Source organism: Malaclemys terrapin, chromosome 6 (assembly GCF_027887155.1).
Source record: "Malaclemys terrapin pileata isolate rMalTer1 chromosome 6, rMalTer1.hap1, whole genome shotgun sequence".
In the NCBI taxonomy this organism is placed as follows: Eukaryota; Metazoa; Chordata; order Testudines; family Emydidae; genus Malaclemys; species Malaclemys terrapin.
The window spans coordinates 105394277-105406444 of record NC_071510.1 but is presented as its reverse complement, the minus strand read 5'-3'; the positions used below and the strand labels follow the sequence as shown (position 1 = coordinate 105406444).

Genomic DNA, 12168 nt, shown 5'->3' with positions numbered 1-12168 from the left:
ATGTTTTTGTGTGTGGTAATGTGTTCATTTACACGAGCCTTGTCCTCCTAACCCAGAACCCTAACTGAACAGCTACCACAACATCAGACTTTGATTACGGCAGAAGAATATGCAGAGAGAGAGTTAATTCTCTTTGTCATGAGTTGTAATTGTTTGAAGTTGACTATAGGGAAGACAGCTGCACATACAAATATCTTTGATGGTTAGTACACCTAGTGTTCTATCTCCAGAACTTGTGTGGTGCTACACAAAAGGAGACACACTACTTTTTAAATGCATTGCATCTAATTATTTGCATTCTTACTTAAAGTACCAGTTGATAAGGTGTACAACTGGGATGCAATATTCTGCATATTTATTAGCCATATTCTGTTCTTATGTAGTACAGATCTTCCAAAAAGGTATTTTATTAAATCAGAACCATTATGTAAGACAGAGCATATTCCCTTCACATTAGTGATGGTAATACAGCAGGAAAAAGTTTGGAGGAAATTTTTATCTATTGACATGGAACCCACAGAAGTTTTACAAAATTTACTCTTTGATATTCATGAACCTTTAGCCACAGGGCATCTCTGTCACTGGTTCAATGGTTTATTTGCTGTTACACCAAATAGGCAGCACCAGTATTTATTATATTAATATTAATGAATCCCTTGGAGGCATTATCCATCACTTTTAATCTTTTTTTTCCTCTCCTCTCTTAAAGCTTGATGTTTAATGGCTTGGGGCTATTTTAGCAATGCAAAAGCATCATTAGTCAAAGAAACCCCACTGGTAGGCAATATCAGATCCCCTGCTACTTTTTTGTGAAAGGTGCTATAGCTTACTCCAAAACTTCACTTCACTATATAGGGAACTTGGAAAAATAGAGAATTAGAGATACATTTCTGCAGTAACGTGTCATTATTTTTAAACATTCGACCGTGGTCTTTAATAAAAAAGTCAATATTTAACAACTATTATCCCATGAAAGCTTATGCTCAAACAAATTTGTTAGTCTCTAAGGTGCCACAAGTACTCCTGTTCTTTTTGCGGATACAGACTAACACGGCTGCTACTCTGAAACAAATAGCATAGCATTACGACTATTGGTAAATGTCAACTTTTAATTGACACCACTATATATCTCCATTATCTACAACAGTGGTCTCCAAAGTGGGGTGCATGCACCCCAGGGGGTGAGCAAGAGGATCCTTGGGGGTGCGCGGCAGGAGGAGCGGTTTTTTTTTTTTTTTTTGCGCTTCGGCAGGTCGGGCGTGAGTCCGAGAGGCTTTTTTTTTTTGCTTTGGCAAAAATGGTAGAGCCGGCACGGCAGGGGGTGCATGCTCAAAATTTTTTTTACTGATAGGGGATGCGCAATCAAAAAAGTTTGGAGACCACTGATCTACAAGATGAGGTATTTCGTGTAGCAAGTCTCACCTCATGAAAATTCCCATGGGTGAAGGAACAGAGTGGGACTCACTTCTATTCACCTCTAAGATACATTTTGGAACAACCCTGATGGACAATGGTGTGTGTAAAATAAATTGGTGGCCATGGTCTAGTGTCTTTAGACAGCCTTGCACATCACCAAAACAATTGACAGTGTGGTTTAGAGTCAATAGAGGGAGACTGAGCTAACGTCTCACCTCTAAAGGTGGTCCCACCTAGTCAGGGTTGGTGTTCACAGGAGCAACATAGTGAAGCTTTCTCTGCCGAATGCCACTGACAGAGGTGCATTGGACAGTCCTGTTGTCTTGAGCCCAGCACTGATCATGGACTTGAAAGGAGTAACCAACATCAGCACTTTTATGGTATTCTCACACAAGTTGCAACAGGAGGTGCTGGCATGTGTACATCTCTCCTATCTCCCTACCCTTGGGCTTAACTATCAAGCACAGATCAGGTATTTATAGGGGCCAGCAATGAAGGTAAGGTGGCCTGGAGCTTATATGCCATAGGGATGGAAAGGAGAAGAAGCAGTGTAGGGTAGGGTAAGAGCAACAATGATTCTATTAGAATGGGAGAAAATTTCAACTCCTCGGTTCTCTCTCAATCCCTTTCTTTTCTGTGGCTAGGAGAGGGGCAGGCAAGGACATCTGGGCCCACAGGGAAATGACACCCATCATGGATCCCTCTTTTCCAGGTTGTAGGAAATGGAACACACACAGTTTTTGGAGCAACATACTCCTAGACTGATAGGTACAGTGGATGAGAAAGAGTCAGGGGGACACACACACACACACACACACACACACACACACACACACACACAGAAAGTGGGTGCTGGGTTGTTGGGGGAGATGGACAGAGTGCTGTGCGGTGCTGGGCAGTGGAAGAGAGATGATTTCTGGAGGGGAGACAAAGACAGGGAAAAAAAGATTAAGAAGAAGGAATGAGATTAAAGCATTGGAAAAGAAAGGGGAGGGATAGGGGGAAAAATATACTGGGCACAAGAAGATTAAGAGTGAGGAAAACAGACACTGAAATAGACAATTGAAAAAGATACACTGGCACAGGTAAAAACATTATGGAGACAAAGTGAAAGGAGACATAGTCCAGTCATTTTTTTATTATTATTTTAACAGAAAATATAATCACAAAAGGTTAACATTTGTGATTGGCGATCTGTCCACCTTCTACTGAGAGGGCAATGAGTTTCAGTGAAATTCAATGAAATTTAAGCCCTAAGCTCCTTAGAGGGAGAGACATTTCCGTTTGTGGACTACAAAAGTAAAAAAAACAATTATAGTGAACAAAGAGGGGATTGCGTCCTAGAGTAGGCTTTAAAGAAAGATAGGTGCCCATCTGTGCCTGGTTTCTTCCCAGATTAATGGAATTCTGAGGCTTGTGTTCCGGGGCAGAGTTGTAAGCTTGCCACCAAGGAAGTGATATAAAGGCAATACATTTTTTTCAAGTGAGAAGCAAGTGCTGGGAGGGTTGCGGTGACCAGGGTCTGAGCAAAGACCTCAGTGAAGGTCCCACCTCTGACACGCTAGGAAAGGAGTCTGGGATGGTGTGAGCTGAAAAAGCTTGAGGAAGGGCTGAGGTGGAACCTTAAGCAGCAAGCAAATATAGTTAATGGCCCTGGGGGAAGAATGAAATGAATGTTCGCATGCAAAGGATATAAACCTTCATGCTTTATGGAGTCAGCCTGTCATCGAGAACCTGTGGTTAGGAACAAGCTCCCGTCCTTCCCATGAGCAGACCAGTACCCCAAGCCTTGCATTTTGTAGTGTGCTTAGAATGACATACAGCTCTTCTTACCCCAAAACTTTCATGGGAGTTCCACCTCCATTAAAAGTTAATGAAGAAGGCAAGGAGGAGAGGGCTACAATTATTTTAACCATCCTTCCCAGTTGACTTCCTCATTATGAATGTATGCAAATACATATATAATTACCAGTGCTTGAGTGATATTAACCTATTTAGGGAGAGCAAGAATAGTTTCACTGTGCTACTTATTCAAAACTTGAAGGCTTAGGATTATTACTTGGCTCCAACTGATGGAAATACCACCAGAGACTTATGGCATAAAAAAAAATGATGAAACTATGAAAATAGAAAGTTAAGTGAAAAATGATGCAATAAAATGGAACTTTAAGTTCCCTTGATTGTTAGCTTCTTGCAATAAAAATGTATCTGTATATTATTCAACATAAATCTTGCAACAAAAAAGGATATATAGAGCTCACTGAAGTCACCTAATAATGATGACATATTGTCTTATTTAAAACAGAAGGTGGAATAAGACCGAGAAACACTTATATGCCTACTTTTTGTTTAACTTCTTCAGTCATAGCTACTACTGCAATACTTGATAGTGTAATTGAAAAATGCCTGTTTTTCAGAGGGGATGTGCCCATTTTTTGCATGGGTTAACCAATACTTTGTACCGCAGGGAAAAGTTAATATTTTATTTATTTTTCCATTTATAAAATGTTCCTCTTTTCAACTCCAAGACATATTTACTATAAAAATAATAAAGCAAACAAAATACCACCTTCTAAACAACCACTTCAAACTCCTTTCTAGCAATCCTCTCAGAAAAATCTTGAGTAAACAAAGGTCTTGCAGTGTGTATGAGCATTAAACTCAGCTTTTTTTGGTCCAAAGGACTGGGGAAGAAGTGAATTCCAGAGAGTCAGGGGACCTCTAACTTGAAGGACATGCCCACAATCCACAGATATGTTAGTATACTGACTGTTCACTTTCCCCCCACAACATCAGGGTTGGAAGGGACCTCTGGAGGTCATCTAGTCCAACCCCCTGCTCAGAGTAGGACCAATCCCCAGACAGATTTTTACCCCAGATCCCTAAATGGCCCCCTCAAAGATTGAACTCACAACCCTGGGTTTATCAGGACAATACTCAAACCACTGAGCTAACCCTCAAATTGCACCTGCAGCAAAAGCACTATAGCTGGAGACATTGTTGGTCTCCTTGTACCATTACAAGACTAGTGTAAGTGAGCAAAGAGAAAAGAATCCTTCCTATGTGGCAATTGTTTGAGTGATCAAACCCAAATATGCTTTAGAGCATTGAGAAATGTTTGTACAGACTTCTGCTGACAGACTAGATGTTGATATAGACTTTTAGCACAATAATAAATAATAAAAATAATAATACCACCACCGAGATGGCATACACTAGTAAAAATACTTGAAATTTGACCCTGATCCTTCATCAGGATTTGCAAGTGCAGACCTCTGTACTCATGGAGTTCTAATATGACTCTGCACAATGTCACAGAATGACACTGGAATCTAATGTAGGATTGCGGACTTCATTTGAACGCCAACTGAAACTGTAGTTTGAAGTGGAAATACTGTACATATGTTGCTATAATTTCTATATGCTACACTTTTAGTGCATTTCCCATTCAAATATATATGACCCATGAAATCTCCCATTCGAGGACTGTTTTTTCTTAAAAATTACACTTAAAAAAAAAACCTTCAAAAATTCAGTTGAGCATATCTCCCCCAAGACAAGAAAAATCCCTAGTGTGTGTAACAAAAAATATTTTTTCAATAATCTACATTGAGGAAAATTATTTAATAAGAAATATAAGTTAGGTTTAAACCCCAGAAATTTAGAATGAAAAATGTTTACGTGTGTCATTTAAACACATTTTGTGATCCAGAATGCAATCATTCAGAATTATTTTTGCAAACCAGTAGGTAAATAGTTAGTTCATTCTGCATTCTGTAATAAATAGTCACATCCTCTACAAAACAAAGATGATGAGGTCTTCTGACAGAACTGTATTAATTCAATATCAAGAGAAAATAAAAGTGGTTCATAAGATGACATAAAGGGAAAGAGATCTTACTCTAAATGCAAGTCTCCTAAGGACTGTGTATCAGACTGATAGTCATTTGCCCATCTAACTGGCATAAGATTTAGATACTAAATTTATTTTAAAAGGAAATCTGAACTCTCTAAAACATAACTGTAAAAAATAAATCACCCATACTCTAATTTTAACTACATTGGGCTTCAGTCCATTAACTCCTTGACTCTTTTTAGAAACATATTTGGTGACCTCATATTAATCTCATTTTGGTGCAGATCATAAACCATATCAGGGACTAAAAATATAATTTGATTCTTTCCCTTTTTTCACAGTATTCTTCTCCTTTCCAAAAGAGGCTGAGTTTATTATTTATTTTGGATTTTTGTAACTCAAGACACATAAAAATACAATATGTTCCAAATTAAGTTCAATGGCAAGTTACATAAAGATCTAGTACTAATTGGCATCTTAAGAAATGCACAGTTTACCAAATGTAAATATTAAGGTCCAAACATGAGAGATATTGACCCAACAGCATACCTGACCATCCTTCGAGTTCCCTAAACTAGGTTAAGGTATAAAAGATGCCTAATCACCAGTGAAACATCACAGAGAGGGGATATTAATTCTTAATTCCAATTTTTCATAATAATCAAAGGGTTTTCTGCCTGCAAAAATTTCATCAGATTGCTCTGAAAGCTATTCTTTTTATCCATATGGTACCATTGGAAATGGGTAAAACTCATGCTTCCGCCTCATGGATTAGAATTTCATCATTTTAGCTGTGAAAATCCATAGCTTTTATTGACAATGGCATCAAATTCAAGAAAAAAAGTGTGTGAATAAGTAACAGTAAATGAAGGCAAAATTGGTAGTTGTGCCCATCTTTGCTCAGGGGGTTTTACCAATGAGTTCTGAAACCATCTAACTAGCAACATTAGTCCCTCACATGACAAGTGAATGACTGTTAGAAAAAGAAAAATTAGTTTAAAACAATCACAGCACAATCACTAGAATTTAATATTTTGGTTTCACTTATATGCAGCCAGAAGCAGTGACCTTAATATATACTGCTGTAAACCTCCTTATGCCCCTCATAGCCCCTTCCCAAAACATGTCCAACTTTCTTATTTTTTCAGCCAGGAACATCTTAGAATCTCCAGTTTCCCTACAAGAGGAATTTGCTTTGACTGTTGGTTGTAGGGTTGTCTTCTTTCCTACCAACTTCAAGCCCTATATCATCTCTCTTTAGTTAGACATTCTTTGCTCCCTACTGGTATTGATGTTGTGTTGAGAGCTACTGAAAACGTATGCAATAAATCTCTAAACTGCAGGAAACTCAGAGAAGTTTTAAAATGGGAACCCTAACAGCTCAAAAACTAGGAGGCAAATAAAAAGACCACAAATTATTATTTTAAAAATCTCATTCTTTTCAATACAAACTCAATTTTGGAGGCCTGACTCAGGATTTTTGAATGCTTGGAGCTGGCGATATTGAAGGAAAACAGTATCGACCTTAAAGCTGTAAGCGTTCTCTCCTTTTCTCTACCTCACAGTCCAGTTTTTAAACTAAATTCTTTCGTGTCTTCTTGCCACAGATTTAAAGAAACAGTACACATCTTTACATTGAAAGTCTCCATGAACTCAAGATGCTGAACAAAAATTGTATGTCTGGTGCAATGGTTCCACTATCAAATGTCTCCAAAGCTCCTTAAATCTTCAGTTTTTGAACACTTATTAAAAATAACTAAATAAAGTTAGGCACCTGCGACTGTTCATTTAAAATCTATTCTCCTTTGTCGCAAACTCTCTCCCTCTCTGCTATCAGTTTAGAAACTGCAGTTTCAAAACACAGTTGTTATGAAAGAAGCTAGGAAAAATACATTTGTATTATTCTAAAGTAAGTGCACTCATGGTACAAGTGTTTACTTACAGGTATCATCCAGTTGGCCAGATCACCATACTTAGACACCTGCATTGCTCCAAGCATTGTCAAATCGACATGACCTCTGGTAAAAGATAGTGTGCAATTAGCATACTGTGTTGAAATAATAGCTCACAAATCCAACCAAGTTATTTGTTCACTGTCTTAATATATCAATATAAAGCTCCTAAAAACGGTAGTAAACAACAGAGGAACTGAGCAGTTTGTCACTTACACATGTACTTTTTCCCCCTACACATAGCACTGATCTGGATTTCCCTCTGCCTTCGGAGCCTCAAAAACATGATTATTTCTGTCTGGCTTTGGTTAATTGCATTCACAGTAAATCAGCTCTGAACTCACATTTTTAAATGCACTCCTTCACATATTTACGTGCACTGATTATCTTTTCAGAGCCATTATGGTTTAGTGTTTGTTTGTATCCAACCTCCTCTCCGAAAAAACAAACAAAAAACAGGTGCAGATGGTGAATTTCCATCAGGGAGGCGGAATCAGGATTGCAGACATAAGCTGAGTAAAGAGAATATACAGTGTGCAAGTACAGATTAGATTCCTCGGAAAGTGACTAAAAAGTAGCTGTTTAAAACACAGCTACAAATGTGTTTATATACAGTCAAGTGGTGTTAGATGCAAACATCCTTATGGCATCAGTCACAGTCAGTTGAATATTTCAGTTTCCACTAGCCTGACCTAATCCTTCTGTAAGTTGTCACTGAACATCCACAATAGTTTTGCAGGTTGTTAAATGATAATCACATTTCAGAGCATTACTAATGAGTTTAGTTAGTGACTCATCCTATTCTGTTCAGCATTTTAACAGATTAGGAGTTCTGTTACGTACCCTCTAATCATTGCAAATGATTCATCACTAGAGAAATAGGAGGAACCTGGAAGAACGGTGACTGTCTCTTTACCTATAAAAGAAACGGGCTGTTATATTTACAGAACTGGTGTTCAGGAAAATCCAATAGGAAGGGATCTTCATCATGTCAAACTCCATCAGACACTGTCAATCTTTACTGGTGTAAGCTTTTTGGAATTATGGGAGGGGAAGGTTACTCTGTAAGAATGGCTTGAGGGAGTTGGTCAGGGCTGAATTAGGGAGAGCTTCTCCCACTGACATAACTACCACTGCTCGTTTAGGTGGTTTTATTATGTTGATGGGAGAGCTCTCTCCCATCGGCATAGAGTAGTTACACGAGCGATCTTACAGTGGAACAGCTGTATCCGTACAGCTGTGCCACTGTAAGTGTAGTGTAGACATGGCCTTAGACTGGCACCTGAGTCATACCGATACCAAATCAATCAGAATGTGTCACTGGGTAGTGTGAGTGGCAGGAAGTATTTTATAGGTGATCAGATAATGACCCCATTCAAAGGTATAGGCAGTGGAATCTCATGTTAAGGTCATGAAAACCCCCACTGGACTTAGCTTTTCATTCATTCATTTCATTCATTGTGGGAAAAGTGTGGGGCAATTTTTAGCAGAAAGTGCCTGGAGAAGACAGAAAATGTTACAAAAAGAGGAGGCCAGACTGGGAATTTACTCTAGTGGAAATGTCCTTTCAATGTGTGACAGCATTGGTTCACTCTTGTCTCCAAGGTGCATGTACAAGAAAATGAATGTTTGTGAGCAGCCTCCTTGTGCTATGCAGCCGCTCCCTGAGCTGTTCCTGGTCCTGTGAATGGAGCACACAAAACCTTATCCAGCATCCACCTGACAAATCACTTGGAAGACCTGAAGGACCTAACCCTAGACCTAGCACTGGACCGCCTTCCTGCCTCCCAGCACCACTTCTGGTGAGGCACAAGCAGTACTGTTTTTCCTGTCTTACCTAGGAGGTATCTTTAATAGTTAGAGATTGATTTAAAACCTGAAGCATGAGGTTTAATATCCCTTGTAAAATTTGTTATAATTATAACTATGATACCCATATAAATATCCAATCCCATTTTTCATCTTGCAAATTCTTTGCAAGTTCTACCACATGTTTTTGAAAGAATATTTCAAATACGAGATGATGACTGCCAATTTAGGATTCATTATTTTTAAAGAACAATTTTTACCCTGTTTAATTTTTTAAAAAAATTACATTAATCTCAAGTCTTAACTTGTGTTAATGCGCACACACACAGAGAGATTTTCAAAGGTAGGCACTTAACTCCCATTTGTGCCTTGGAAACATATAAAATATTTCCACAGCCAGCTGTTGGTGAAACTTTGTTAGGTGCTGAAATAATACATGAGTAATATTGCAGAGATGGCATTGTTCAAAGTGGGAAAAACAACACTGTGATAAATAAATTTGATCGTCTCTAAGGTGCCACAAGTACTCCTGTTCTTTTTACTGTGATAACAGAATCAATTAGTTAAGCTAGGCGGCAAATATTTTTACAAGTCAGTGAGCAGTTGCTGCAGTGTACAGCTAAATTAAATTATAAATTCGGTTATATATCAGTGCTTTATCTCATTTGGCTATTCAGTTTAGCTGTACTAGCTAACATGATCTGCTAAAGAGGAGATCTATATTATTATGAAAAGCCCTTTCTAAAATACCAGATGTATATACCTGATCCTGCACTAGGATCCACTAGTGTGGGCCTGTGGCCAAGCAGAGTCCTGTTAACACTAATGGGAGTCTGTCTGGGTGTAGGTCTCTGCACTAGCTAATCCCAGTGCACAAGCAAGGCCTGTGTTTAAACTGAATGGAATTAACTGCAAGTACTTGCATAACTTTGTATTGTGAAACTAAACTAAAAAAAACCCCCAAACAAACAAAAAACAAAAACTCTAACAAGCTTGTTTTCCCATTTCAAAGCTGTGTGACCACTTTTTCCTGACAAAAGATGGGGAGAGGTTGTCTGAAGCTGAAATGGGTGAATTACAGGGGGAGGTATCCTAAATTCCCTCTAAGCTGCATGGCGGGGCGGCCACCCAGTAAGCTATCAAGTGCCAGACATGCGGCTGCCAGACATGCTGCTCCGAGCGGCATGGTAAGGCGGCTGGGAGAGATCCTGGGGGGCAGTCAGGGGACAGGGAGCAGGGGGTGGTTGGATGGGGTGGAGGTTCTGGGGGGCGGTCAGGGGACGGTTGGATAAGCATGGGAGTCCCGGGGGAGGGGGGAGAGTGTCAGGGGACAGGGGTGTGGATAGGGGTCAGAGCAGTCAGGGGACTGGGAGCAGGGGGGTTGGATAGGGGCTGGGGGTCCCGGGGGCGGTTAGGGGCTGGGGGTCCCGGGAGGGGGTGGTTAGGGGACAAGGAGCAGGGAGGGTTGGATGGGTTGGGAGGTTCTGAGGGGGGCAGTCAGGGGGCAGGAAGTGGGAGGGGTCAGATGGGGGCGGGGGCCAGGCTGTTTGGGGAGCCACAGCCTTCCCTACCCGGCCCTCATTACAGTTTTGCAACCCCAATGTGGCCTTCGGGCCAAAACGTTTGCACACCCCTGGACTAGAGGATAGCTCATGTGACACCAATTTTTAAAAAGAGCTCCAGAGGTGATCCCAGTGATTACAGGCCAGTAAGCCTGACTTCAGTACCGGGCAAACTGGTTGAAACTATAGTAAAGAACAGAATTGTCAGACACATAGATAAACAATTTGTTGGGGAAGAGTCAATATGGTTTTTGTAAAGGGAAATCATGCCTCACTAATCTACTAGAATTCTTTGAGGGGGCCCACAAGCATGTGAACAAGGGGGATCCAGTGGATATAGTGTACACCTCTACCCCGATATAATGCTGTCCTCGGGAGCCAAAAAATCTTACCGCGTTATAGGTGAAACCGTGTTATAACGAATTTGCTTTGATCTGCCGGAGCATGCAGCCCTGCCCTCCCCCGGAGTGCTGCTTTACCACATTATATCCGAATTCGTGTTATATTGGGTTGCGTTATATCGGGGTAGAGGTGTACTTAGATTTTCAGAAACCCTTTGACACGGTCCCTCACCATAGGCTCTTAAGCAAAGTAAGCTGCCATCGGATAAGAGGGAAGGTCCTCTCATGGATTTGTAACTGGTTAAAAGATAGGAAACAAAGGTTAAGAATAAATGGTCAATTTTCAGAATGGAGAGAGGTAAATTGTGGTGCCCCCCCCCCCCCGGGGTCTGTACTGGGCCCAGTCCTATTCAACATATTCATAAATGATCTGGGAAAAGGGGGTAAACAGTGAGGCGGCAAAATTTGCAAATGATACAAAATTGCTCAAGATAGTTAAGTCCCAGGCAGATTGCGAAGAGCTACAAAAGAATCTCTCAAAACTGGGTGACTGGGCAACAAAATGGCAGATGAAATCCAATGTTAATAAATGCAAAGTAATACACATTGGAAAACATAATCCCAAATATATATATAAAATGATGGGATCTAAATTGGCTGTTACCACTCAAGAAAGAGATCTTGGAGTCATTGTGAATTGGTCTCTGAAAACATCCACTCAATGTGCAACAGCAGTCAAAAATGAAAACAAAATGTTGGGAATCATTAAGAAAGGGATAGATAATAAGACAGACAATATCATACTGCCTCTATATAAGTCCATGCTATGCCCACTTTTTGAATACTGCATGCCGATGTGGTCGCCCTATCTCAAAAAAAATATAATCGGAATTGGAAAAAGTTCAGAAAAGAGTAACAAAAATGAATACTGCCATATGAGAAGACTGGGAATTTTCAGCTTGGAAAAGAGACGACTAAGGGGGGATATGATAAACATCTATAAAACCATGACTGGTGGGGAGAAAATAAATAAGGAAGTGTTATTTACTCCTTCTCATAACACAAGAACTAGGGGTCACCAATTGAAATTAATAGGCACCAGGTTTAAAACAAACAAAAGGAAGTATTTTTTTCACACAATGAACAGTGAACCTGTGGAACTCCTTGTCAGATGATGTTGTGAAGACCAAGACTATAACAGAATTAAAAAAAGAACTAGATAAGTTCATGGA

The 12168-nt window shown here is 39.9% G+C and overlaps 1 protein-coding gene across 1 annotated transcript in view; it reads right to left on the bottom strand.

Annotated features, from left to right (window-relative positions):
• OXCT1 (3-oxoacid CoA-transferase 1) overlaps positions 1 to 12168 on the bottom strand; it is a 128537-nt gene that overhangs the window by 37006 nt on the left and 79363 nt on the right. The window contains exons 12-13 of the mRNA XM_054031401.1: positions 8068 to 8140; positions 7215 to 7290 (exon numbers count right to left, since the gene is read on the bottom strand). Coding sequence (XP_053887376.1) covers positions 7215 to 7290; positions 8068 to 8140 — 149 coding nt within the window. The remainder of the gene's footprint in view (positions 1 to 7214; positions 7291 to 8067; positions 8141 to 12168) is intronic.